At 55.3% G+C, this 27,530-nt stretch overlaps 1 protein-coding gene across 2 annotated transcripts; it reads left to right on the top strand.

Moving 5' to 3' along the window:
• Window positions 1-27,485, top strand: HS1BP3 (HCLS1 binding protein 3). 2 transcript variants are annotated; one of them, XM_063078289.1, is made up of 7 exons: window positions 1-83; window positions 3,264-3,429; window positions 7,216-7,423; window positions 9,582-9,801; window positions 19,227-19,387; window positions 20,708-20,843; window positions 25,294-27,485. In XM_063078289.1, exons 1-7 carry the CDS (start codon window positions 52-54, stop codon window positions 25,550-25,552), a joined length of 1,182 nt encoding a protein of 393 aa, XP_062934359.1. In that variant the 5' UTR covers window positions 1-51; the 3' UTR covers window positions 25,553-27,485. The 2 variants fall into 2 exon arrangements, with proteins under 2 accessions (XP_062934359.1, XP_062934360.1); XM_063078290.1 differs by lacking the exon at window positions 1-83 and adding an exon at window positions 633-652.
• The last annotated feature ends 45 nt before the right edge of the window (window positions 27,486-27,530 follow it).

The raw sequence follows: 27,530 nt of genomic DNA, 5'->3' as shown, positions 1-27,530 counted from the left end.
CGGCGCTGCCCGGTCCCGTGACCGCGCGCCCCGCCCGGAGCCGCCGCCGTCATGCAGTCCCCGGCGGTGCTCGTCACCTCCAGGTGAGCCAGACCCCCGTGCCCGGCGCCGCGGCTCGGAGTCCGGGGGCTCCCGGGCCGAGGGGCAGGCGGAGGCAGCCGCCCCGGGACCCGCGGAGCGGCGGGGTCTCCCCAGCGCTCTCGGTGGCTGGGCCGGGCCGGGCCCTCCGCCGCCCTGCGGGAGAGGTGGCGCGCCCACCTCAAGTGTCCCCGTTTTACAGATAAGAAAACCGAGGCCCCCTAGAGGGTGGAGCACTCACCCCAGTCCTAGTGGAAGGCCTGGGACTGGCCGGTCCCCTGCAGGCGGCCAGAGAGGGGACCCCGCTTCCCTTTTCTGCCGACCCGTGTTCGTTTCTTCAGTGCCTGAGCATCTGGGTCTCCATCCTTCGGCGCTCGCTGTGTGCCGGGCCCGGTGCTGGGCTCGGGGGGCCGGGGGCCGGGACATCAGACGGGCCCTGCAGGGGGAGCTACGGTGAGGGTGGCGGGAGCGGGTACGAGTTCGGGTTGCCATGGGAGCACGGAGCGGCGGGAACCATGCTCCTGGGAGGGCAGGAATGAGGCCGCATCCTGCAGGGCGAGTGGACTTAAACCAGGTGAGGTGGGGGGGTGGCCACGGCCCAGGGAGGTCGCTCGGGAGACCCAGCAGGGACGCAGCGCGGGTCCACCCTGATCCATCCTGAGGACCCAGCCCAAGATGGATCCAGGAAAGTCGGGGAGGGACGTGGTTTTACTTTCTCCCCCCTTTTAAATAGCTGTGAAGTGACTCACTTCAAGTGTTTTCATATACTCACCGTTGAGCCTCCTACACAAAATCTTGGGCTAAGATGCCAGTTTATTATGTAAATGAATATCTGCATTGGCAGAATAGGTTTCTCTGCTGCCATGTAAGTCACCTCCTCTTGCTGGGCCTCAGTTTTCTTTTCTGCAAATCGGAGGTTTCAGATTGGCAGGTGAGAGCAGCAGCAGCAGCAGGCATCCCTCTGTCACACACAGACAGACCTATGGGGCTGACTTTGGTCCTGGGTGCTTGGGAAGGGGGTGGGTGGCCTCCCTCGTTGCGAGCCTGGACTAGGCTTGTTAACAGACACCGAGTGCTGGTGGTGGTGAAGGCCCAGTGAGTTGGGAGCGGTCCCTCTTCCGCGCAGGCACCAGCAAACCCAAGGAGCTTGCCTGCAGGGGCGTGCGCATGCCATAGCCTTGCAGCCAGGCACACTTCGCTGCCTGGTAACCCTTTAAACCCTTAACCCATTGCTCCACGAGTGGGTTAATCCATTCATGAGGGCACAGTCCTCATAGTCTGTATTAGGCCCAGGAGCATCAGAGTCAGAATCGCAGGAGGGCTTGTTGGAAGGGAGATTGCGGCCCCCCCCCCAGGTGTTCTCTTCTGATTCAGTTTCTAACAAGTTCCCAGGTGATGCTGATGCCGGTCCAGGGACCCCACTTTGAGAAACCCACATCTAGGGCAACGTAGGGTTGCCAAGCCCAGTACTTTGGCTTGAGGTTTGTGGCTGTGATAAGTTTCAGGCATGACCAGGAGGTGTGTTTGTGTCTGTCCCATTCATGTTGAGCCACTTGGATGCAGGGGCAAAGGAAGCAGAGAAGGGAAAAAGTGGCCTTTTTCCAGACCAGTTTGGCCTTGGGCGAGAGGTCAGGAGAGCTAAGCTGAGGCAGAGTGACTGCAGCAATAGAGTGGGACTCTCGGCTGGTGAGGCGGGACACAGTGGGGGAGGGGGACGTGGACCATGGATTATAGCTCCTGGTGCAGCCAGAGAACTGTCAGACATGGGATGCTTTGGGGGAGCTGGACTGTTGGAGGTGCCAGTCAGGGGTGCCACCACTGAGAGGCCCTCCCCTTACAGCTCAGGCACCTTCCTCCCTGTCCCTTCCACCCACTTGTGCCTCGTTTACATGATGATCCTTTATCACGCCCTGTAAGAGGCCCTGGGCTCACAGCATCAGGCAGAGAATGCCATCATTTGGCTACAGGTGGAAGAAGAGCGCTGATTGGTTTGTGTATTTTTAATCTCACAGCGTACATCTGGCCCTCTCTGCGCTTTAACACCTCCCTGAAGGCAGGTCAGCCTGGGCCTTCCTGGGTGATCTGTGCTATTCACAGGATGCCTTACACTGAGGGACAATGTTTCTCACGTGCGTGGGTCTGTACACTTGTTGGACATGCACACGCACTGCATAGGTAGGCGTTGACAGCTGAGCATGGGGTGTGAGGAATCGTGTGGAAGGAGTACTGGACCAGGGGGCGTCTAATGGATTAGGATGTGATTCCATAGAGGGAAGAGCCTTGACCCAGGCACAGCTTAAGCTCCAGAAGCCCCTCCCTGCTCAGAGCATGAGCCCCCTTGCATTGCAAAAGCCTGCCTGGCACAGTAGGTGTGGGCCTCAATGATCAGAGCGTTCCTGGCACGTCCTGCCAGAGGTGTGTGTGCCATGCACATATGTGTGCGTAGGTCTGTGCTGCACCCTTATATAAGATAAGGGGTGCATCTAACATCTTTTCTCACTTCCAAGAAAACATCTAACTACTACTTTGTTCTCCATACAGTTAATGTATTTGAGTAGCATTTAAAACTCTCCAAGAGCTTTAATGTAGAGCCTCGAGAGAGAGGTATCAGCTGCGCAGATGAGGAAATGGCCTTACCAATGCCTCGCTGGGCTCCAGGGCTCATGAGGACCCAGTCTCCAGTGGCAGTCCCATTTCCCCAGCTGGACAGGCTCTACCAGCTCTCCTGGCCTCTAGCGAGCTGCAGAGATGCGGCTTTCTCTCCTGGTTCCCGGTGGGATTTCATTCCCACATCATCTACACAGACCCAGGCACTTTCCTTGGTCAGAATAGAGCCCCAGGGTGCCACTTCACAAATTCTGCAAAGCTTACATCACGTTTGTGTGAAACACTTAGCCCTGTGTGATTTTCAACAATCCCATCCTTCTCTGTTTTCCTGATGGGAATAGACCTTCGTACCTGAGCAACCCAAAGTCAGGACCCAGGCCCAAGGCCCAGGAAGTCAGGCTTTATGAGGAGTGGGCTGTGTGGCCTGGAGCAGTGACTACTGAGAACCACTGAGGACAGCCAGCAGAGCAGCCTGGGACCCAGACCCCACCAGGCCACACCAAGGTCCTGCTTGCCTTTCACTCAAGAACCCTGTTGACCTGAAACTGAACTTCATTTGCCTTCATTTTCTGTGGCAGGCAAGTCCAGAATGTCCACACAGGCCTCGATCTGACCGTGCCCCAGCATCAGGAGGTGCGGGGCAAGATGATGTCTGGCCACGTGGAGTACCAGATCCTGGTGGTGACCCGGCTGGCTGCATTCAAGTCAGCCAAGCACAGGCCAGAGGACGTCGTCCAGTTCTTGGTGAGCTGGGGGCTCTGGCCAGGATGCTCTGAGGGTGTCCAGGGTCCAAGAGTTCGGGCGGGCAGACACACCTGCCCACCAGTGTGCGAGTAGCATTAGAGAGCAAGCACTTGTCTATCCAATACTCGCTCGGGGCCTGGGAGTGCCAGATAGTGTGGGATGATAAGGACATGAGCGTGAATCAGATGCCTACAGTTCATGGGGAGACAGATGCAGATGGTGGCAGGAGCACATGGGGTGTTGTGGGGGTGTAGAGAAGGGGCACTCTACCCACCCTGGGGAAGGGGCTTCAGAAACCGCTCAGAAGAGGTGAGGGCTAGGCTGTGTTTTAAAGAGCAGTGGGGCTAAACAGTAGAAGGAGAAGAGTGTCCTGGGCAGGGGCACAGCCATGCAAAGGCACAAAGGTGGGAACAGCGTGTTGTGTAGGGAGCTCCAAGCAGTTGAATGTGATCCTGGGGTGAAGTGGGAGAAGATGAGGGTGGATGATGGGCAGAGTCCTGGTCTTGGAGAACCTGCAGGGAGCCTGGGCTCATTTTGCAGCCAAGGATGAGTGTTAAGGAGAGTGATGTGGTCCCATTTGCCTTTAACCAGCCAGTCTGGTGGGAGTGTAGAGGTGGGTTGGAAGGAACAAGGCAGGAGACCAGGAGCCCCGTTATGAGACCAATACAGTAATCCCCAAGGCCAGGGCTTGGGGCAGGCCAGAGTGGTTGGGATGGAAGGAGGGAGAGAGCTGACAAGGTAACATGCACATAATTTGCTGGCTGATTGATTCCACCAACTGAAATAAGGAGCATGGTGGAGGGTCAAGACTGAGGGGGCACGTTGAGCGTGAAGCGATGGATGGATGCACAGGGCTGGAGCTCGGGATGGGGTCAGGCCTAAGTTGCAAGCTTAGGAGGTGTAGGCTTGAAGGTGATGTTAAAAGTCTAGGAGTGGATGAAGTGGCCTAGAGAACAGATGGGGAGGGCAGAGAGAAGGGCTGAGGGGGAAATGCTGGGGATACCAGCAGTTCAGGGGTAGTCAGGAAGGATGAATGTACAGTCAAGGCAGAGGAAAGAGAACTGGACATCTGTGGAGTCACAGGAAGAGAGAGTTTCAAGAAGCGATGAGATCACAAAATCATTTATTTATTATTTACTGATTTGTCTCTTATAAAAAGGCCTGAAGCTGGTGACCAGAAGAGACAGGCTACAGGGGTATTAGGATTAAGGTAAAATGAGCTAGACTCCCACAGTACATAGGGGGAGCACCTTGCTGTAGGTTTGCACACAGGTTAGCTCTGAATCTCCTGGCAGCCAAAGCAAAAAGGGAAACAATGAATTGCATTACTCTGGTGACCTATTAAAAGAGACATCAAATTCTAAGAGAAACTTATGACACAAACCTTTCTTTAAGAGACATTCAACAACATCAGTGGTAGTGTCTGAAACAGCAGTGCTGTTTTGCACGTGATTGCTCCTTAGACTGACGCTTGGTGAGAACCAAGATACGTCAGGTGGTGGCTCTGGGTCTGCATTGCTCTGGGTCTGGTGGCTCATGGCTCTGCTCTGCAGTGTAGTTTGCAGCTGCTGGGAGTCTGACTTGACCCAGGCTGGACCTCAACCCACCAGTGTTTTCAAGGACAGGAGCAGAAGAGAATATTTGAGATTGACGTCCCTGGGCATGCATTGAGGCAGCATTCTGGGAGCCCTTGAGGAGCACCAGGCTGGCCCGCTCAGTTCTGTGCAGAGCCAACCTTACCTGGAGATGTACATGAGGACGTCTTTAACAACTCCATGTCCCCCACCAGCGACGCCTATACCCCATGGAGTGTGTGCCCATTCCAAAGGGCAAAGGAGGACTCGTTTACTTACTGTGGAATCTGGAGGTATAGCCCAAAGTTGCATACCCCAAGCCTGAAATTTGAAGTTTTATGACTTCAAATAGATTAAATAATTAATGAGCATTCTGCATCTATTCCTTAAAAGGGCATACGTGTTTTAATATAAATATATATTTAATTGCTAGCAATGGAGCAAAACCAGCCTCCAGGAAGGGGCACTGTGCTGGAAGTTTTGCAGACACCCTGCACGTGCTTGTGGTGCGGGCATGCACACACCAGTGGTAGAGGGCTACAGGGTAGCATCACTGCCCAGTGCCCAGCACAGTGCCTGGCACACAGGGGCACCAGATGATGTGAGTGCCCACCCTCAGCCCCCTCTGCACTCAGTGCCTCTCACTTGGCCTCCTCTCGTGGCTGGTGCTGGTAGCTGCCTGAGAAGCCCTGTCTGATGGGTGTGGGCCCAGCATAGGGTGGGAGCCTAGACTTAAAGCCCTGGCCCCTCACGCTGTCAGTGCCCTGGAGATGGAGGCTCTGGGAACTTGGGCTAGGTGGGTCTGTGGGCTGAGCCTGCATGGAGCAGTCAGACCAGCAGGGGGCGCTCGGCCCCCACCATGGCCTGCTCTGCCTGCCGGGTGGGAGTCTCCTGCTCCTCAGTTGGACTGGGTGGGCCTGTGTTATCAATCACTGTAGGTGTGAGAATCCTCTTACCTTTCCTTAGGGCTGTTCTCAGGGAAGCTCTGGAGCCAGGCGCTTATGCTGTCCCAGAGAACTCCCTATTTGGAGGGTTCTGAAGTCCCCCAACTACCTCCTGGTGTCTGGAATCTTCCTAGGCTGGGGGTCTGGGTGATGATGCTGCTTAGCCAGGTGTGTGCATACCAGACACACCCTGTGCCGGGAATTTCTGGGCCTCTGGGTGTGAGGGCATCAGAATGCCGTGCCATGCAGTGGCACACAAGCATTCCAGTGGGGCACTGGGGGTGCAGCCCGGGCTGGGGGTGCAAGGGTAAGCTATCCATGCCCTCACCCTTCATGCTTCCACAGAGCCACTGGAGAGACAGGCCAGCCTCTGAGGAGAGTGCAGAGGAGTCCAGGATTGAGGGTGGACGTGGTGGCAGGTGCAGTGTGTGGCACAGAACAGCTGACTTTTCTCTGCACACCCACATTTGGTTGTACAGACCACAGTGGTGGCACCCAGCCCACTGCACTGTGGCTGCTCACCCTGCATGAGCCTGGAGTCCATTGGGGTGTCCTCATCCAAGGTAAACAGGCAGTGAGAACTTGACAAGTGAGCCTTAGCTGCTGAGGAGTTGGGAGAGGCCGAGGAGGAGGTGGCAGCCAGTCTCTGGCCCTGCAGGAAGCCGAGTGCTGCCCTCGTGACTCGGATGGCATTCGGGACCCCCTTGTGACGGCAGCTCTGGCCTGCTTCTCCCAAGTCCCAGCATGTAGAATCCTGGCTGATGACAGGGCGGAGGGCCTGCTTTGGCAATAGCTAGCTCCACTGCCTGTAAGGACAGGCCCCGCCGGAAGGCTGCTGCTGATTCACAGGAGAACCAGCAAGAGGTCTGTGCTGAGAAAAGGTGACTCATGGTTGCAGAAAGATGGCCTGGCAGCCTGCCAGGTGGTGAGCTCAGCCTGCTGCTGTGCTGAAAGCCCAGGGTAGAGGCAGTGGCCATGGTCACCTGCAGGCCGGGCAGGGCTCCTCATATCAAATATCTACCCAGGCCTGTGACAGCATACAAAATGGCATTATTATGGCATCTTTCCTTTGGGCCACTAGGATGTTCGTAATTGAGCCTGCCATTGGCTGGGAGGGTTAAGGACTGGAGCCTGTGGTGGGGAGATGGGTGGAGGGGCCGAAGCAGCACGCCCCGGGCACACGTGTTGTGGCTACCAGCCCCCTAGGGATGCCTGATTGGAGCAAGAGAGGAGTTCTTCCCTCTCACTCTTCACTCCTCTCATTCCAGGTCTCCAAAAAGTACAGCGAGATTGAGGAGTTTTACCAGAAACTGAGCAGTCGCTATGCAACAGCCGGCCTCCCTGCGCTCCCCAGGAAGGTCCTGTTTGTGGGGGAATCTGACATCCGGGAAAGGAGAGCCGTGTTCAATGAGATTCTGCGCTGTGTCTCCAAGGATGCCGAGTTGGCAGGCAGCCCAGAGCTGCTAGAATTCTTAGGTACCCGAGGCCCCACCTGCACCCCTGAGGTCTCCCCCACCCAGAACTAGGCCCCGGCTGGGCGGGAGTGGGTCCACAGCTGCCCTCTGCAGCCTGGAAGCTTCGGCCAGGCTGTTGAAGCAGATGGGCCTTGCCCACATCCCTGGGCCAGATGGCGGGCAGGAGGAGACCCGGCCTCAAAGGACTATCTGGGTTCCACCTGGGGCTCCCACAGGGGGCACTCCCCATGGTGTGACCCCACCCAGGGCCCCACCCCTAGAGCTCCCCTGATCACCCATATGTACACACACATATGCACACATGCCTCTGCTTCCTGCTGGCCAGGGCCTGGCTCCTGGGGATGCCTCACTCTCAGCCTGTGCCCCCCACAGAGACAGTCATACACATGGCTTCAGGCCAAGGCATAGCCAAATCGATCCAGCAGTCCCTTCCCAGTAACAGGGACCTTAAGCCCTTCCGGTCGATGTCCTGGGTCCCCTCTCTTTCCTTTTCAGTTTTCTCATCTGTAAGATGGGAAAGCAACCTGGCTGACAGGTGGCTGTGATGATTAAGTGAGCTGATAGGTGCGTGTGAAGCACTCCTGTCACCTCGGAACCCCAGCCCTATCCCAGTCTCACCCAAATGCCCCCAGGGCAGGTCACGTGCTCATATGCCCCTGACTTCCTCCCCTCTTTGGATCAGTCCATTAACTTTAACTCTTTTCCTGATTACTGTGGATCTCCTAGTCCCACGAGACAGAAGGGAATTTTCAAAATAAAGAGGACAGCAAATAAACCAACTTAACAAAAAGCAAGGGGAGGAGAATGAAAGCATAGCCAGTGAATGCACAGGCCTGGGACTGGACAAGGTTGCAGAGCTGTGTCTTGTATCCACTTCCATGCCCCTCACACTGATCTGGGGTCTCTTCTGGCCCCATTTGCTCCGAGGTCCCAACCCTTCCCTCTTTGCCTGTCCCTGGGGCTGTGCAGACTATGATAAGGTGGCTCTGGCCCATCCAGAGCTGGAAGAAATGCTCAGGGTGTCCCGGCCCCTCTGTTATGGAGAGGCAGGATAGGTTGGTCTGTGCCTCAGTTTCCTTGTCTGTAAAATGGAGATACAGTTAGAATCTCTCATAAGGTTTTTGTGATATTTGAATGTAAGATGCTTATTATATGATGCTTATTACATGAAATTGGAGGTTCATGAGATTTTTGAATGGTATTTTCACATTCGTCTGAATAAAATAACGGAGCATCGAATAATACAATCATTATCAGTCAGTACATCCTCTGTGCCAGACACCAAGTTCTTTACCTACAGGGTGGTTTTTTTAAGAAGTGAATGCTTTCAAAGATCAACTACCCAGTAACTACTCAGAAAGAGATGAACAGTAGTCTAAACCCACGCTTCTCAAACTATCCGTGGGGGAAGACGAGCTTTTCTATTCCCAGCCTGTCACAGACGGACACTTTGCAAATGCAAACCCTCCTGCTTGGGCGGTGTGATGATGCCAGGCTGCTATGGAAATTCTTGAATGCTTGCTCTCCTTTTCTGTACCTACCTCATCGTGGACTCTGGTCTGTGGAGCACACTTTGAGAAGTGCTGGTCTAAGCCAGTTTGTAATGGAGAGATTGCAGTTCTGGAACCTTCCACGTGTTCATTCTGTGCACTTATCAAGTTTAGTCTAATCGCCCAGATTCTCAGAGGAGGTCTCCATCTCCAGTTGGATTGACAGAGCTCCTTGCCAAGCCCCACGCTGTAAAGCAGTTCTGGAAGTGCTGGTTCTGTTTGAATTGCCCCGTACGCTGGCTGGTTTACCCACCGCTAGCCCAGTGGACGTGGCTTGGCCATCCCTGCGGTGCAGACAGCCTCTGGGCCACAGAGGTTCAGGAACCCCTGCCTCTGACTTGCCCTGAAGCTGCCACTTGTGACTGTTGTACTCCAGGCTTCCCTGGTGCCCGTCAGCCCACAGGGGGCCGAGTGAGCACTTGGTTGGCCCCTGAAAGTTATCACCTCCCATCCCCCCAGATTCACCATCCTAGCTCAGGGCAGTTCGGTCCTAGGAAGCTGCAGGAAGCCCTTGACCTCTGATCCTGGCGCAGGAGAGTGCGGTATGGCAGGCGCGTCCTCTGCCTCTGGGTGGGTATCAAGTCCCTTCTCTTCTGTCTTCGTCCACAGGCACCAGATCCTCAGGTGCTGCAGGTCTCACCAGCAGAGACGCCTCTGTTCTGGAGGGCACAGACAGCCAGGAAGGGGACGAGGAGGAGGCTTTTGACTTCTTTGGGCAGCAGGACCGAATGAGGGGTGAGGGTCCTCCCGTCCTGGACCTGAAGGGTGAGGATGCAGAGAAGTCCGTGGAAGAGGAGGAGGAGGAGTTGGATCCCCTGGGCATCATGCGGTAAGTCTCCTGATGTCGAAAGGGTCCCCTTCCAGCTCGTTCCAGGCTTTCTGGAGATGGTGCCTCCCTTTCCCTCCCCAGGGAGTCTAAGAAAACCCCTGTGCTTCCTGGGTCACCCGCTTGTAGGGGTCTGGGCCATGAGACCCTGCCCTGGCATGCTCCGGAGACTGGCTCTCTGCGTGCCCTCATTGTCACCTATGTCTTTGGGGCTGGGCTCAGGTATCTCCTGCCCCTGCCTGGTCACAGGGAGCCCCTGGCTCTACACTGAGGCCTGGCAGAGCTGCCCCCCTGACAGCTCAGAAGTCCAGGCTGCTGCATCCCCCCAGCTGGCACCAGGAGGCCTGGGCTGTCCTTCCAGCCATGTGGCTTGTGGTTGCGACGTGGCTCTCTGGGCCTGCCTCCCCACAGGGAGGAGGGGACGTATGACCCAGAGGTGCTGACTGCATGTGATGTGAGGAGGTAGAGTGAGCCCCAGGGCACTCTGGCCATATGCCCCTCATGTGGACACATGTGCACACTTGTGCACACACACACACGTGCAGCATGAGCACCCTGCCTGGAGAAGAGGCAGGCCAGCCGTGGTCATTCCTCTTGGGGGTGTCTTACTTTTCTTGCCCCTCGTCCCTTCTTTCCTGGCCCTCTGGCTGCATCAGCCAGTGAGGTGCTCCTGATCCCCTCTGCGTGGACCACCCTGTGCTGGGGGACAAGACTGAGATGTTGGGGCAGGACGTCCCCACCAGAAGGAGATGGCTTCCCTGAGGAGGGACCAGGTGGCTCAGCCTCCCCCAGGGTGCTCGCTTTTTCTCTGGGGCCCAAATTTGGTGGGCTGCTGTGGAACGAGGTGGAACTAAGGTGTTCCGAGCACCTACTATGTGCTGGGCATCGTACTCTGTACCCTGTACCGATCTCGCTGACTCCCTGCCTCGCAAGCAGCCACTATCAGCCCATTCTACAGATTAAGAAACGGAAACCCGCAGAGGCCAGGTGCCCTGCCCGAGGTCGGACGGCTGGTAAACGATAGTACAGGGCTCTGAACCAAGTTTAAGATGCTTGTCTCTGGAGCCTGGGCTTGAGTCCTGTCCCTCGTTTATTCCCCTCATTTATTCTATTTCATCAGCAAAAGTGGGGTTATGATAGTACCTGCCCCCTATGACTCTTGTGAGGATTAAATGCATCAACATAGCATTGACAGTTAGCTACCCTCATGGCCCTGTCTTTCTATGGAATCAGACCTCAGACCCAGGGACACTTCCCTGCCAGGACAGGTGGGTCCTAGAGACTCATTGACGCGTTCAGTCCGCAGATGAGGGGGACTGTCTGTAGGTCCTGCTCCAGAAAGGATTGAGAGCTGAGCAGAAGTCAGCCAGCGGCAAGTCCAACTTATAGGACATGCAGGATGCGGTTCTAAGAGTGCTTCCCGCTCCGCACAGGCCTTCCTCTGGGACAGGAGGCATGAGGGCTGGGCTGTGCAGGGGTGGGACCAGCACAGAGGGGATGAAGGTTCACATTCAGAAGAGATGTTCAGGGAGCCGCAGCAGAGACAGGACGTGGTGCAGCGAGTGCCCGCAGCCAGGCCCCTCCTGGCCTTCCGTGGCTGGCTTTGTCCTGGAGGGGGCCAGCAGCCCCAGGGGACAGGCATCAAAGACGGCAGGTGAAGTCTGTGATAGCCACTTCTTATCAGCCCCGAGGGCCCTTCGTGGGCTATTTTAGTGAGCGTAGACTTTGTCTGAACTCATGCTCTTCGTTGTTCTAAGTAACCGCACACAGCACCAAGCTGAGATGGACTTTGGCGCTTGGCGCCAGCCTTTGGCTTGAAGAACTTGCCTACAGAGCGGCTCCTTTTTTGGGTAGGAAAATGCTCTTTAGGGTTGGCAAGTGCTGCCTTGAATTTCCTACTCACTCCAGTAGCGGATTGTCAGGGGGGATGTGTCAGCTGGCCTGGGACCACCTGCCCCCCTGTTCCCTCCCCCAGCTCCTGAATCCCAGGAACCCTTAGCACCTAAAAGGAATCCTTGAGTCTTAAAACCCTCTCCTACCAGCTTTTCTTTTAAGGACCCATGTGACAACAGTTGGTGTCATCACATCCGTCAGGAACAAGAAGTACTGTTTTTGGAAGCTTATTAAATGCTGAAAACTGAGTTAGCATTAGCTAGCCTTAGCTCATGATATCATTAAGGCAGTATTTCTGAAACTTTTTGCTATGACTCACGGTAAAAATGATATATTTTTTATCCTGACCCAGGACACAGATGTGTGTAAACATCAGATAAAATGAAACAAAAGTTTTGAGAACTCATATGAAAACTTAGTGTGTTGTACTCTGATATTTTCTATTCTATTTTATTTTTTGTGAAAAGGTCATGATGCACCAAATTACTTTCAAGATCCATTATGGGTACCGTTTAGGAAATGGTGCTCTGGGAGGCCTGTACAGGTTGAGCATCCCTAATCCAAAGATCCGAAATCCAAAATCCAAAATGGTCCAAAATCCAAAACTTTTTGAGCAGCAACATCATGCTCAAAGGAAATGCTTATTGCATTTTGGATTTTGGATTTTCAGATTAGGGATGCTCAACCAGTATGTAATCCAGCAAATATTCTAAAATCATAAAAAATCCTAAATCTGAAACACTTCTGGTCCCAAGCATTTTGGATAAGAGATACTCAGCCTGTACTGTCATCAACCTCATTTTGTGTATTAGGAGACCGCAGTTTGGAGTCAAGCGGTTTGTCTACATTCATACAGCCTGCAAATGGCAGAGCCAGGACTGGATGCCATCTCCAGTCCAGTTTCTCAGCAGTCTGGGGGATGGACTGAGCCTTAGCATTATCCCCCTTTCACAGATGGGAAAATTGAGGACAGAGTTGAGCAGGGACTTGGCCAGAGTCTGGTGTGTGGCAGAGCTGTGCCTTGAAGTCGGGTTTCAGCTTCAGCCTCTCCTGGACATGCAGGTGGGCCTGTTGACACTATTGCACAGAGCCCCCCACCCGGCCCTTTGGGGGGAACATCCTGTTCTTCACAGGCAGCGTCTGTTCCACATGCATCTCTGTCCATCCTGTGCCCTCAATCCCTCTGCAGACACAACAGCCCTGGCTCCCCACCTGCACTTGTCCGCCACCCCCAAGCTCCCATCTGGGCCTGGCTATGGGCTTTCCTTGAGTAGCCACTGTTTCCGTGTGACAGGCCTCGGTTCTTCCCTGCCGTAGCCGCAGTGAGGTGCTGTTGCTCCACTGCAGGGCACTTGGGCGGGTGGGAGTCGCCAGCACAAAGCCCAGCCGGGTTGGTCTGTCTCTTCTTTGTCTTTTAAACCTGGTTCTGATTAGGGAAAAGAAGGCGGCATGTTATTACACCATTAGAGAGCACGTAAAGCTAGAAAAAGCCCTCACACCAGCCCATCCCGACACTGCTACTCCTCTTATTTTCTGGGGTTTGCGTCTGACCCTGTCCCAGCACGAGCTGCGTTACTGCAGACATAGTGCACGTGCCTCTTTAGACTCTGCTTTTTCATTTACTGTTCTGTCATGGTACCACTCCATGTCGAACATAGCGTTCGCATTTCACTTAATATTTTAGAGACTACACAGTTCTGAGAACATTGAAGTTTTACTATAGTTATTCTGCATTCTGCTGGAAATCCTTTGCTAGAAACATTTTTCGTTGTGATCCAAATAATACACAATTAGTATAGAAACACTGAAAACACAGTTAAGAGTCCTTTCCCCGTGAATGCATGTACTTTTGAACATTCACGTCTTATTACAAAAATGGCATTGTGTTGTATGTGCCATTCCTTAATTTGCTCTTTCTCAGCTTATGTACTAGATCTTTCCAGATCAGTAAATATACTTCTTCATTCAAGCTCTGTGTTAGCTCCTCAGTTTGATGTGTTGTAGGTGGCATTGCCAGGCCTGTGCTTGTGGACACTGTGGTGTTTTCCATACTTTTTTGCTATTACAGGCAATAATTCAAGCAGCTTTTATGTGTGCAGAACTTCTGTGCTATTGAGCTTTTGCCCCACATGCGTGCCCCAGAGCAAGGTCCCCAGGGCTTCTGCCACGCTTTGGTGTACCACTCCAGTAAGGATTCTTTAGGGGCCGAATCTCCTCTGTTGGGAGGGCTGTTCTGCTTTCCCAAAACCTGCCCCCCCTTGGTCGATTCCTCCAGCCTTTTCCCATTACCCCCTACCCTAGGGGACTGGGGAGCCCCCCTCCAGGTCCAGGCCTTTAAGGACTCTCAGCTTCCACAGCACAGACTGGTTCCTGTCTGAACACGCCTGCCTGTGAGGCTGGGCTTCCCTGACTTCCCCTCAAAGGTGAGAGTCCCATTCCATGGTCAAGTGGCAAAGCTGGATGTTCTTTGGAATGCTGTGTTTTACTGTAACTTTTTATATTCGTACAGATTTTGCTTCATCTTCTATAAAATAACCAGGTGTGTTTCAGTATAAAGATAATATTTTACTCTCTATATTTAAATGAAGTCATGTTCTGGGGTGATTCTGTGGTTGAGAATGCCCTTAGCACACTGCCAAGTATCTGGATTTGCTAACTCAAGATTTAGAAGCAAGGCAATGCCCCAAGGTGGGACCCTCGGGGTGAATGCCTCTCCTCCAGGAGTCACCCTCTGTGATTGCTTCTCCATGGAAGTCCGTTGCCTGGTGCTGCTGCAAATAACATTGTCCTGGAATGGATTTCAGAAGTTCATTTGTTGGCAGTCCAGAATTTTCTCTAATTGAAAAACAAATAGCTAAATTAAGTTAAACTCTTTGTTTTGTTTTGTTTTGGGGGCTGGCCAGTCCGAGGATCTGAACTCAACCTTGGTGTTAAAAAGCTGAGTGAATTTAAGATAAAAATATGAAAAGTGCTTTATTTTAAAGTGAGAAAGTTGCATTCTAGGAAAAGAGGTTGATTTCCATATTTGGCTGAGCATCACCCTGGCTTCGAAGATAATGGCCATGTGATCTGTGTGTCCCTGCTGCAGAAGGATCCACAATCCATCTTCTAGGAAGACCTGGTTGAGCTGGCTGTGTTCAGGGTGATGCTGCTGCAATTCCCGTGCCTGCGGGTCCTTGGCAGCTGCCCACTGGTGATCTTCCATGGTGAGTGGGCACATCCAGAACAGCTCCACAGCCTCCCCAGGTGGCCAGAGAGGTGGATGCTCTCATGTGTCAATCACTGTCACCAGAACTGCCGAGCCACAGGGAGCAGGGCCACTTCTTGGCCTGTCACAGCCTTGGAGCTGACAGGCGCAGCAGCTGCCGCCTCTCACCCGCATGTGCTGCGTGCCCGCCTGCAGAGCACAGCTAGTTCTACGCGTCTGTCTTCTGTCAGGCACACACAGCTGGAAAGCTGGTGTCTGTCCTTGCACACACGTGTGTGCAACACAAACGTGCTTACACAGGCCTGGGCCCGCGAGGAGCCCCCACTGCTTCATACAATCTGTGCTGTGCCAGTCTCATAACCTGCACAGATTCAGATGACCCTTGATGTTCCCGGGGAGCCAGGCACTGCAGTTCCATTCGCTGCAGGCCCCTGTGTTTGATGCCCAGCTGCCCTGGCCCTGGCGACAAGTCTGATCATTACTAGCTTCCTGTAGATGAAGGGAGAAGAGGGGCATCCTTTGTCACGTCAGCAAGGGGCTGTGTCTCCTGTTGGTACAGAGGGCGGGCGCCCACCTGCAGACAGCTGGGTGGGCGCTGACATAGGAGTGGAGGAGGGGGAAGAGCATGGAGAGCGAGGTGAAGAAACAGCTTCAAGACTGAGTGACTCGCCTCACCCGTGAAATGACTGACCCTGTCACTGAGGTCACGCTCCAGCGGCACCCTAGACAGCTCCCTTCCACCAGCCGGTCCCTTTCACCATCCAAACTGCTCATCCATTTTGCGTTCAGAAGTGCTCCCTGGCCTGATCTCTCCCCACACTGCCACTGCTCCCCATGTCCAGGTCCTGGAGGACCATGGGCAAAGCTTACATGGGGCACCTGGCTGGCCGTCACTGCCCTCGCAGCACTGCCCTCGCCCTGCTGTAAACCCCAGGGGTTGCTTGCTATCCAGAAGCATCTAGATTCCCAGTCAGGCCCAAGTCACGCCTCCTGCAGGACCTCGTGGAGTGACTTACGGTTTTTCTCCCTGAGAGCTGTTCTGCCCTCATACCACCGAGTTCACCGCCAGCCTCCACCTCACCTCCTCCAGGAAGCCCTCCCTGAGCCCTCAGGCTGGGTTGGCTCCTTCCTCTGTGTCCCAGCTGTGACAGAGCGGAAAGCCCTGTGTGAGAATGGTCGGTTTGTCCCTGGGACTGAGCAGCTATGAGTGTCTTACTCATCTCTGTGCCCTCGTCCCCCAGTGCAGGTCCTTGCATGTGGGAGGTGTCCAGTGCGTGCTGCTCATAGAAGGCACTCATCAGGGAATGAGCGCGTTGCTCACAGAGCAGCTGGGGGCTGGAGGTGACAGCAGCAGAGGCGACCATGGAGCAGGCGCGGCGCACTGGAGGGGCTTGTCCGAATACAGTCCCAAGACTGATGCCGGGGCCCATCCCTCTTCGCTCCCTTTCTCCTGCTCCCTGGGGAATAGGGAAAAATAAATCTGAATTAGAGAGGTACTGTCACCCTGTCTGTCCATCTACCTGTTAATCCATCTGTCTGTCCTTCCCCCGCTCTTTCCTTCCATCCTTCCTTCCTCCCATCCTTCTATCCAGTATTAATCAAACGTCTGCTCTGGACCAGGTGCACTGCTAAGTCCTCAGCCTGTGATTTTAGGGCCAGTCAGGACAGCTCCCTGGGGCTTTTAGGCACCACAGCTCCATGTTGTCTGGTGCGGAGAGTTGGGAGACAGGATGGCCGGGGTGGGGGGGTGGAGCACCGACGGTGCCCGACTGAGCAGCCCCCACGCGCCGTGCATTCGCTCTATTGCAGCTCAAGGCAGCAAAAGATCAAAAATGCCTCCTGGGAGAAAAATAAGAACATGAATCCATTTTGAGAGGAAAGCACACAGAAGGAAAGTTAGTCCTAATTTGTGCCGGCAGGGCCAGAAGTAGGTGTGAGAAGTGAGCTGTGATACCCGCCGGCTTCTCCGGACACCCTCACTGGTTCTCTCTCACTTTCTGTGCTTCCTCTGACTTCTGAGCACTGCAAAGCCTCCGCTCCCGAATCTAGTCCTGGGAGCTGTGTAAGGACCTGTGGGGGTTGTGTTTCTGAGCAGGGTGCCGGGACATGCACTGAGAGGCTGCCCGCAGTGGCCGCAGAGTGGCCTGCCCTGCCTGGGAACGGTGGCCTGGGTGTGGGTGCGGGTGGGGTGGGGGCTCTCTGCCCTTCACTGCTGTGGTTCCTGCCAGATCCAGGAGCGGGGGCCAAGTGAAGGGCTGCTGGGATGGATAGTCAAGGGACAGAGAGGCATGGCTTGCCCCCGGCTGCTCTGGTGGCTCCCAGGCCTGACTGGTCACTGGACTCCACAGCAGACTCAGCCTCCAGCCTGCCTGGGCATTTGACTTGGTAGGTCTTGGCTGGGGTCATCTCCTTTGGCCTGCCCCAAGGGGTCATGGCCTCTTCCCAGGGGTCATGAGAGCTGAGCTGGCCCGGCCTGATGGTGAGAATGAAGGGAAGTGTCCCAGTAAGTGCAGGCAAGTCCTGACCCCTTGAGGTGTGAGAGGAGCCACAGCTGAAGGTTACTGCAGAGCACATGCTCTTAGGATGGAGCGTCTGCCTCGCTCCTGGTGCCACAGAGTGCAAGGATGGTGCAGAGCAGAGGTGTCCCGCTGGCTGTGCTGGTATGGAGAAAGTGCAGAGATGGGCAGATGGGGCTTCCTGGCACAGTCCCTGCTGAGTCTCCCATCGCAGTCACTATCTCTGAAACGTGACACTTTCTCAGAGAACAGCAGGATCAGTCCTGTTATCCTATCCTCACCCCCTCCGTATCACCCTCCTGCTCATGGGACATTTGAAGGAGGCAAGAGCATAGGACTGTGAGTGTGACTGCCCTGGCCTGCTGTGTGGCCTCGAGCAGACACTCAGCTGCTCTGAATCACATTCCTCATCCTGCAGAAGACCCCGCAGAGACTGGGCCCTGAGTGCAGGGGGGTGCTCTGTCCTGTGGCCTTCCAGCAGGTGCCTTCCAGCTCTTATAGCTTCTGCGTGTCTCAACTGCAGCTGGACTTACTAACTCCAGACTGTGGGAATTGTCACCTTGGAACACCCTGCCCCTCCAGCACCCAGGGCCACCCTGCTATTTTTATCTGTCGCTGGTTAATCTGTATCTTGTTTAGGGTAGGGCCAACCTCTTGGACCAGTTTTGCCACATAGTGTTGCCAGCATGAGCTCAGACAGTGACCTCAGCCCTGTGGAGCTGAGACGCACGGAATTCCAGTTTCCAGTAAAAAGTATATTCTCGTTGTTTGCAGGAACTTTAAAACGGCTTATATAGACATCAGCAGCATGGATTGGGTCAACTTGATAAAATAAAACCGGTTTGTTGGTTGGTTTATTTATTTATTGGTGGTATTGCATACAGTGATGTGCGTAGATCGGGAGAGGTCAGCTCCATGAATGTTGACCAGTCCACTGTGTAACCACCTCATCAAGAAATAAAGCACTCCCATACCCCAGAAGTTTCCCTCATGCCCTCTCCTCATTTCACACAGCAGGGTCTGGCCACAGTGGGACCTCAGCCAGTCAGCAACTGAAGCATAATGGGACCTGGAGTGGCAGAGCCCAGTGGGGTTCAGTCCCTGAGGGCTTCCTGAAGGAGGGGGCACTCGCTCAGTGTTTACAACTGAAGTGTTTACTAGAACGATGGCGGTCACAGCACTCGAGGGAGGGGGGTGTGCGTGGAAACAAAGAGGCTACTTTCTGCCCTTTCTGGGCCCAGACCCTGTCCGCCCATCTCCAAGTGGCTGTGGAGTGTGGACCCGGTGGTCACTTCTGCACTCAGAAGCAGAGCACGTTCTCTGGCCCGTGGCCACTCAGTGGGCCCAAGGCTCAAGTGGGCCTTTAGGGTTGGGGCCCGTCTGGCTGGTGGTGTCTAGTTCAAGCCCCACCTGATCCTCCCTACCCCTCCTGCTAGTGGTTGGCTCCCACGCACGGTGCTTGGCCACCTCCAGTAGCAGGAGTCTCGCTACCCCATTGTCAGATCATTGGACAAGCTGCCTCCTCCCACCTCCCTCTGCTGGCCTGGCTGTCTCCCCTGAGGAGGGTGGACCTGTCTTTCCCTGTTGCATGTGACAGTATGTTAGAGATCTGAGCACCCCTCCAGTCACTCCACCCACCTGCACTGCTCTGGTTAGGCCACTCAAGCCTTCCTGTGGTCCCGTTCTGGCCATGTCTTTTCTGGCCCTCAGCATCCAGCAGGTCCTCAGCTGGACCAGCCATGTGGGTCTGACCAGGACAGCTGAGCTCTCACGAGAAGTCCTCACCTTGTATTTTGTCTGTGATTTTGCAGCTCCAAAAAGCCCAAGAAATGCCCCGAAGTGGCAGTCAAACCCAAGCCTTCCCCCCGGCGCTCCATCTTCAATGAGGAGCTGGATCCTGATGAGGGGCTCTTTGGCCTAGGCAGGAAGCTCTCCCCACAGGGCCCCTTGGAGGACGTGACCCCCACAGATTGTAAGTAGCACCCCAGGGTGTGTTCTCTATGCTCTTGGTGTCCAATGGTGATCAGCCTCTGTCACCGGGGGGGGGGGGGGGGGGGGCTTTGAATCTGCCATGCATGAATAGACGGTCTTCCCCATGTCCTGCCCAGACAAGATACAGACTTGACTCATGGAGGTTTTCTGCTGGAGAGATCGAAACTCACACCCAGTGTCCCCACCACCTGAAACATTCTGGGGCTGTACAGTTATTCTAAACATCACACAGAACAGGAGGGTGGTTTTCTTTGTTGCTTTACGTGGTGCCTTCATTATATCTGCAGCCAGATGTGGGCTCTGGGCCTCCAGGCACCATCTGGGTAGAAAGTAGATGCTGGCCTTCCCAGGCTGTGTGTGCAACTCTGTGCAATTTAGATTGACAGATTTTAGATTGCCTGCATGTCCCTGCTCTGACTCTTCCTCATGCCTGCCCAGGTCTTCTTCCCTCCTCCAGGGGAAAGGAGTTGATGTCACTCATTAAATCATCCAGTGGTTGGTGATCCTTCACCAAAGGCCAGGCCCAAGAACAAGCTGAGGAGTAAGGACCTGGCCCCAAGTCCTGTGGGGAGACAGACCATCACCTGACAATTGCAGAGTAGCAGAGTCTATCAGGACTAAGCAGAGATGTCATTCCCTTGGGACTCCAGGGAAGACTTCCTGGGTGGTGTGGGGGTGGGGCACCCTTGACCTGGATCCCAAAAGGTCCACCGGCATTTGCCAGGCATGCTGGAGAAATGCATTGCAGGAAAAGAGGCCATGATCTGCTTTCTCAAAGGGCAGCCTCAAGCAGTTCAGAGGGGAGGGTGTGGGGAGGAGACCAGGCTTCTTGAAGACTGTGATCACAACAGTCCCCGCCACTGTGCCCCAGCAGACAGCAGCCCTGGTCGGTGGTTGGTGTTCAGTAAATGGTTGCTGAGAGACGGGTGCAGTGATGGGATTGAGCTAAGAGATCCAGCTAGACTGGATCCTGGGGAGCCTGGTGCAGTGAGCGCAAGAGGCCATTTCCTCCTAAAAGCAGTGGGAGGTTCATGAGGACATGAAACCAGAGTGATGCCATTGGCTGACTCTGGCCCTGTGCTGGAGGCTGAGGCCACAACAGAGAGGGGCCCTGGCCCTTGCTGAGCGGCTGTCCTCTTGTCCTCATCCAGCCCCCACCTGTTCTCTGGTTTTCTGCCTTGTCCCTTGCTCACCGTGTCCTGTGTGCCAGGAGGCTAGACCAGGCTGTCTACCCCCTGCTCCCCGGGCAGCTGAGGATGACCAGACTTCTCTGATCACTCTGTTGCCATCTCCTCCGCAGCCCTGAAGCTGTTTGACGATCCTGACCTCGGTGGGGCTGTCCCCCTGGGCGACCCCTTACTGCTGCCAGCTGCTTGTGAGAGTGCAGGGCCCACGTCCAGCCTGGGCTGCCAGGATGCCTCTGAGGAGCTGTTCAGGTACCACCTGTCCCCAGCAGTACTTTGCCTGCTCTGAGGGTGGCCTGGACAGAGCCAGGGGTACCTGACCCTCTGTGACAGCCTCTGAGGGAGGGAACCCAGGCCTGCCAGAAGCAAGAGTCTGTGTGTGGGAGTGGTTGGGAATGGCCAAGAGCTGGCAGAGGGGAGTCAGGAGGCAGATCGGCTGCCCAGGACAGCTCAGGCGGATCCAGAGAGAGATCTTCACGTGTACAACCAGTCTTTTTCTTTTCACACTTATATTCGAATAGTTTATATAAAAAATAATGAAATGACACAGTTGCAAGAGCAAGTATAACTGGCATAAGCAGAGTTGGGAACAAGGGAATCTGTGGGTAGTGTGCACTCACCCAGAGGAAGCCGGGCGCAGATGCACTGGGCCGTGGGTCCGCCGGGAAGGTTCACCAGTAGGTTCTACAGCGGGAGGGGGAGCGAGGCTGGATCTCCCACACGGAGGTCGGTGGGCAGAACCCATGCAGAGGACGGTTTCTGCTGACTGAGCGCTTGCTGTGTGTCAGACAGTCAGTGAGACGTTCCACATGGCATTCCGTTTAATCCTTGCAATGGCCCTCTATGGTAGGTGCCGTTGTCTCTATTTCACAGAAAATGGAATGTGGGAGAGGTCACTTGCCCAAGGCCACAGCTCCTGCCTGCGCGGCCCGGCCTCTCCACACCATGGGGGCCTCTCTGAGCACCTGGAGGAGAAGAGCTGGGAGATCAGCCTGCCCAGATGGGGCCACCAGTCCTCCCTGGGTGTATGCCAGCTGCATTCTCTCAAGCTCAAGGTTCCAATGTCTTCTGTCCCCATCCATGTCCCCAAGGACACAGGCTTGGAGAAAATTTACAGGAAGCCAAGCTGCCTCTTTCCAGGAACGGTTTAGGTGGCACCGAGGTGTGCAGTCCCTGGAGGCTGTCATCTGCACCCCTCATTAGCAGCCTCAGGCTGTGAGACAGTCCTGTAAGTGTCCACCAAGCCTGAGTCATTGCAATGGCTTCTCATATTTACTTCTCCCCAAGGACCCTGGCATCTGCTTACTCTCATTCTGCATCCTCGTTACTGACATCCCGGCAGGCTGGGAGGAAGCAGGATTATTGTTATTTCCTTCAGGGGGAAACCAAGGCACCGGGAAGTGGAGTACTAGAGGCAGCCCTGGGGAGTGGAAGGACCAGGGTGAGCACATCCTAGAGTCAGAGTGTCCCAGTGGAGCAGCTCTCGTGGGACCTTTCTGGCATGTTTATTCTAAATCTGTTACTTACCAACCTGTGTTTTGCAGAACACAGTACAGTGGGGCATAGAAGGTGTAACCTTCAAAGTGTTCTGTAGCCAGATGTGTTGGGGAAGTACCAGTGTCCAGCAGGACTTCTACCGCCAAATACCACGCAGCATGTCACTTTCTCATTGGTCCCCAGGACCTTTCCTTTGTCATGCCTCTGAGCATCCCACAGAGAACTTGGGTGTGTCCTGCCTCCCTGATTCACTTCAACAGACATCTGGTACTGAAAGAATTACCTTCTTGCCAGGCAGTAGTCGGGCTTCCTTTCTGACAGTCACTCTTTCGTTTATGTGCCCACCTGTCACCATCCCATCACCATCCCATCACCAGCGCAGCCTCAGTCAGCCCAGGGCAGCTAGGGTGGTATGCCAGGTGGGGTTTGGCATCTGAGAAGCCTCTGCTCCCTCTGGCTATGCAGCCACACCAAGGCCGGGCCTCCAGTTTGGCTCTTTAGCAGAGTTCTGTCCTCTGCAGGGACCCAGGGAGGAGACGTGGGGCTGGGGTCTCCTGAGCCCCCTTACCCCTCACTGGTTGACTTCATGTTGCTGGACCTGGAAGAGGGGGAGCGGGAGCTTGCCCAGATGGAAATGGGGTGCTTGGAAAGGGGGTGCCTGTATCCCGAGAGCAACTAACCGCCTCCTGCTGTGACTGCCCACGGCACACCTCCCACCTCAGAGCAAATCCAGGTTCTGATTTGTTACAGAGTCATTGCTCTGCTAAGCAGTATAATGCCGAAACCTGACACAAGCTCTCAGCTGCTGCTTTTTTTTTCCTACCGGCCTCTGTTTGAGAACAATTCAGTCCCTTAGAGGTTTTCCTGGGCACCTCAACTTCCACTGGAGGATTCAGGGGGAGCCAGCACCCACCATGGGCAAGTGGGGGAAGAACTGCCATGTGGCGAGAGCCCAGCACATCTGAGCTGAGGTGGCCAGGAGCAGGCTGTCCATGGGGGACGCCTCCCAAAATTGCCTTGAATCCAAGGCAGCTGCTCTCTTGATGAAGGATGCCTTTTTGTTCACTTCTCTGCTGTCTGAGCAGGCTCTGAACTCTCTGTCTGAGGCCTGTGCCCCACCACAGGAGGTGGCCTGAGATGCAGGCAGGGCAACCCAGAGCTCTTTCAGCAACTAGTTCCTGGCAGTTAGCCCCTCTGGGAGGCTGTGCTGACCCTCTCACACTCATGTGGGCCTCTGCCAGGTAGTGCCAGGAGCTTTCAGACTAAAGGCACCTCCTCTCAACCCCTGTTGACGCAGAGCCGGACCAACCGCCCACGTTCCTGCCATGAGGACACACTGCCCAGGGCAGGATGCTTCTGCTCTGGAGCCTGCCAGTTTCCTCCTGTCAGTTCTCATTCCCACCTCCAGACCTTTGCTCTCTGCTGCTCCCTTCTCCAGAAGTCCCTCCTTCCTCCCCCTATTTATGCCAGGCCTACCCTTCTTAAAGGCCCACTTTCCCTGGAAGCCTTCCCAGCCTTCTTCGGCCCACATGATGACTCCCTTCTTGGGACCTCAGCAACTTCTTTTTGGACCCTTGTGCTTGTGTGGATTTCATCTGACCGGCCAGTGCCCTGCGCAGATGATGGAGGTGACTGCTCCTTCGTATCTTATGCGCGCTTTGTTCAGTGCCGCAGCTGCCAGCAGAAATCAATACACGCGGCACTCCCTGACATCTGTAAAGCCGTCTACCTCCATTGTCTTATTTGATCCTTGTAAGAATCCCCGTGGCATTGGAAGAGCAAGAGTGACCCCCACTGTACAGACAGGGAGGCCGAGGCCACTGATGAAGGACTGGAGGGCAAGGAACAGAAGCCGGGCCTCCTGCCCTCCGTGCCCTGCTCACTGTGCAGCACTGTGCCACCCTGCCCGAAAGTGCCACTGTTTCCATCTTGTAGATAAGGAGACCGAAGCTTGGGGGGCCAGGTGGCCATGCCAGGCTTCTCCCTTCAGTGCCCTCCCTCACCAGCCCCCGGTGTGGCTGAGTGATGCCCACAGAGGTACCCATTAGACACAGGAGAAACTCCACCTGAGGAGAGCTCGTGTGCAGACGTGTCTCAGGGTGGCCAGCACACCCTAGAGAAGCAGCCACCTGTGGGCCAGGTGCCGTTCATCGTCACACTAGCTGTGGGGCACACGGCAAGGCCCTTCACCTCTCTGTGCCTCAGTTTCCACTCCTGTAAAAAGGAGCCAATATCTGCTGCCAGACAGCGTTTTGAGACTATTGAAAGAGTGAATGAATGTGGAGAGGCCTGGCCGTAATAGGTATTTGGCACAGTGTTGAGCAGTTTGGTCTTCTGCTGTGCATCTGGTTTCCAGAAATCAAGTTCGTCCACCAGGAGCTGGCAACAGGAGCTCCCCCAGCCCAAGAGGGCGGAGGCAGGCAGTTGCCTGTCCTTCCCTTCCTGCCCGTCAGTACCTGGGACAGTCCTGTGTGTCACACTGCTGCGGCCTTGGTTCCCTTCTGCCAGCAAACCATCAGCTGTCAGGGGCCATGACAAAGTCTGTGCGGGCCCTGGCTGAGGCCATCTCCAGCCCTTGCTAGGCCCCATCTAGCACCTCTGTGATCCTCAGGGGCACTATGGGCAGGCAGACCCCACTCCACAATGGCTCCAAGCCCCTCGTTTATTCTTTCTCTGGTTGAACCTTGTTTGGATGAGGGCTCAGCTGCTGAGGTCAGACAGCCTGGTTCCCACGCTGGCCCTGTGACATGTGGTCATCTCAGCTGGGTTGCAGCCTCCTGGGTCGCCAGCACTCTTATCTGCGAGGTGGAGACACGGGTCACACCTCCCCACAGTGGTGTTTTGAGAATGAATAAGATATTGTGTCTGCAGTGCTGGGCACAGAGCAGAAGTCTGGGCGTGGCAGCTGGTAGTTATTTCTAAAGGGTTTGGGGTGAAGTCCCCTAAAGAGACCAGCATGTTTAGAGTGGGGTCAGCTGAAGGGCAACTCTTGAGAGGCTACCTAGGGGTTGGCTGTGTCCCCTCTGTGCTGCAGGGTTGGAAGGAAGGAGAACCCTGCCCTACAGTTTCTCCTTGGAGCGGGATGAGTAGACAGGGCTGGTCCCCAGGAGCCACTTAGCACCAGATGGGGAGTGACATTGCCCGGGAGTCTTGCTCCTTTTGTGAGGGGTAGTTGTGCTCAGGGCTTTTCTCTCTGATTCCCTAGAGTTGAAGAGGACTTGGACCAGATTCTGAACCTGGGAGCTGAGCCCAAACCCAAGCCCCAGCTTAAGCCTAAGCCACCAGTGGCAGCTAAGCCAGCACTACCCAGAAAACCAGCTGTTCCCCCCAAAGTGGGCTCGTCTGAAGCTGTGGTCGGGCAGCGGAAGCAGCAGCAGCAGATCCAAGCCATGGACGAGATGGACATCTTGCAGTACATCCGGGACCACGACACACCTGTCCAGTCCACCCCCAGCCTCTTCTGACCATCCCCCCCACGCTGGCCTCTGGCCCAGCTGACCCTCCCACGTGGGCGTGCCTGCCGGGCTATGACCTCCATCCCCATGGGACCCAGTACTGCACTGTGGGTTCGGAGTTGAACACCCTTTTCTCCTGGGCTGTGGGGTCAGAGTGGAACCCCTGCAGGGTCAGAGAGCAAGGTAGCCATAGGAATTGGAGCCCAGGTTGTCTCAGTCCACGTGGATGCAGAGGGGAGAGTGTGTGGGGAGGCCTCACTAACCATAAGACATGCAGGGGCCCCAGGGAGGTGTCACATGGCGCAGGGAGACCTCATGACCATGGACTCTGCAGCCCCAGCACAGGAGGGAAAACCAGCTGGCATGGGCCTGGGGTCTCTGCTGGCATGGCTGCCGGGAGCCTGCAGGCTCTGGGTGGGCCTCCCAGGAAGGGGACAATGACCAGGAAACCCTGGCTGTCTGGGGTGTTCTGACATGAGTCTCCTCTAGTTACCAGCACCAAAGGGAAAAGCCAGGCTCAGCCCTGCCTCTTGGGTATGGAGGTCCCACTGCCAGGCCCCAAGGCCTCCTCCCTTTTCCTTTCCAGGACAGGCCTGGCCAGCCCATGGCCTCCTTGGGCCTCTGGGCAGAGCCAACATCCACCCTTGCAGCTCTCAGCGAGCAAGTCACAGCATGTCCCAGAGCTCTGCCCAGGCCTGGAGCTTGGGACAGGCTTCCAGCCGGTGCTGCCTCCTATTCCCAATGGGGCACAAGGCTCTCAGGCTTCTGCCCTGAAGCCTTCCCTGTCCTCAGGGTCTGGACTTCCTCAGTGGCCTTCACTGGAGGAGCCGCCTTCCCAGGGAGAAAGAACTGTGCGCAGGGCAGGGCCAGTGCCTTAGACTTCTCCCAGACCCCCGGGCACCCGAGACTGGGCACCACGTGGTGCTCGGGAAATTCTCAGTGAATGAATGACGTCTAATGAGCAAAACATCAGTATGTCTGTCTTGGATGTATTCTTCATGTTCACAGCTAGTTTTTAATGAAACACAGTAGTTTTTAATGAAATGCAAACACTGCTGTTCCTTGGCTCTGTCCTGCCTGGCAGAGGCACTGGAAGGGGGACTAGGCACACCCCCTCCCCACCCCCCACCATTCCTGATAGGGGCCAAGAGCCAGTCCTGAGGGAGCCCCTGGTGGACATATGCCAGTCATCTGCTGTGATCATTCTCTAGTGTCCCAGCTCCTGTCCTGGGCCAGGGCCCGCTGGGTTGGGGGCACCAGGTCTCATCTATCCTTCATCTCACTGTGTACGTCATCAGCTGCCAATTCCTCAATAGGTCACCCACCCTCCCTGGCACCTGTGCAGAGTGAGAGGAAATAGGTGGTCTGGGGCAGAGAGCTGAACTCCTTCCCTGCCTTCCCCAAGCCTGAGGGCTCCCTCCCTCCCCAGGGCTCTGAGTGGCTCTAGGACAGTTCAGCCCCAGCCCCTGCTTCCCTTTTTCATGTCCTCCACCATCACTTCCCAGCACCTTGCAGAGGAAGGCCTCGATGGGAGTGGGGAGGCGAGGGGGCCGGGTCTTCCTCAGAGGCCACCCAGCTCCTGCTGGCCCCAGCTCTCCCTCTGGCTCTTTCCCCTCCCCACCCTCCCCTCTGTGCCCTGGATGCCAGCTCCCTGCCCCTCCCCCACCTGCTTTGGATGATGTGTGACCTAGGAGCAGAGGGTGCGGCAGGGCAGCCATGGTGGCTGGCCTCTGGCTGGGGTGACTGTCGGACCCTGGACTCCACTCTGGTGTGGATTGAGCCACAGTGTTCCAGCCTCTTCAGTGTCTTGCAGCTCTCTGGACACCCCTGCAGAGATTTGTGCTTCCCCAGATACTGACGCTCCAATTGTGGCTTGTTTTCTACTACAGGTCTGTGACCTACTGGCCCATCAGTGACACCCACTCATCCAATAAAGTCTGTCTGTGGCTCATTCCAGCAAAAGTGATGTTCCTTTCTGTGCCTGGGC

This window comes from Cynocephalus volans, chromosome 14 (assembly GCF_027409185.1).
Source record: "Cynocephalus volans isolate mCynVol1 chromosome 14, mCynVol1.pri, whole genome shotgun sequence".
NCBI lineage: Eukaryota > Metazoa > Chordata > Mammalia > Dermoptera > Cynocephalidae > Cynocephalus > Cynocephalus volans.
The sequence above is the reverse complement of the archived record's forward strand: the minus strand, read 5'-3'. Positions and strand labels throughout refer to the sequence as shown.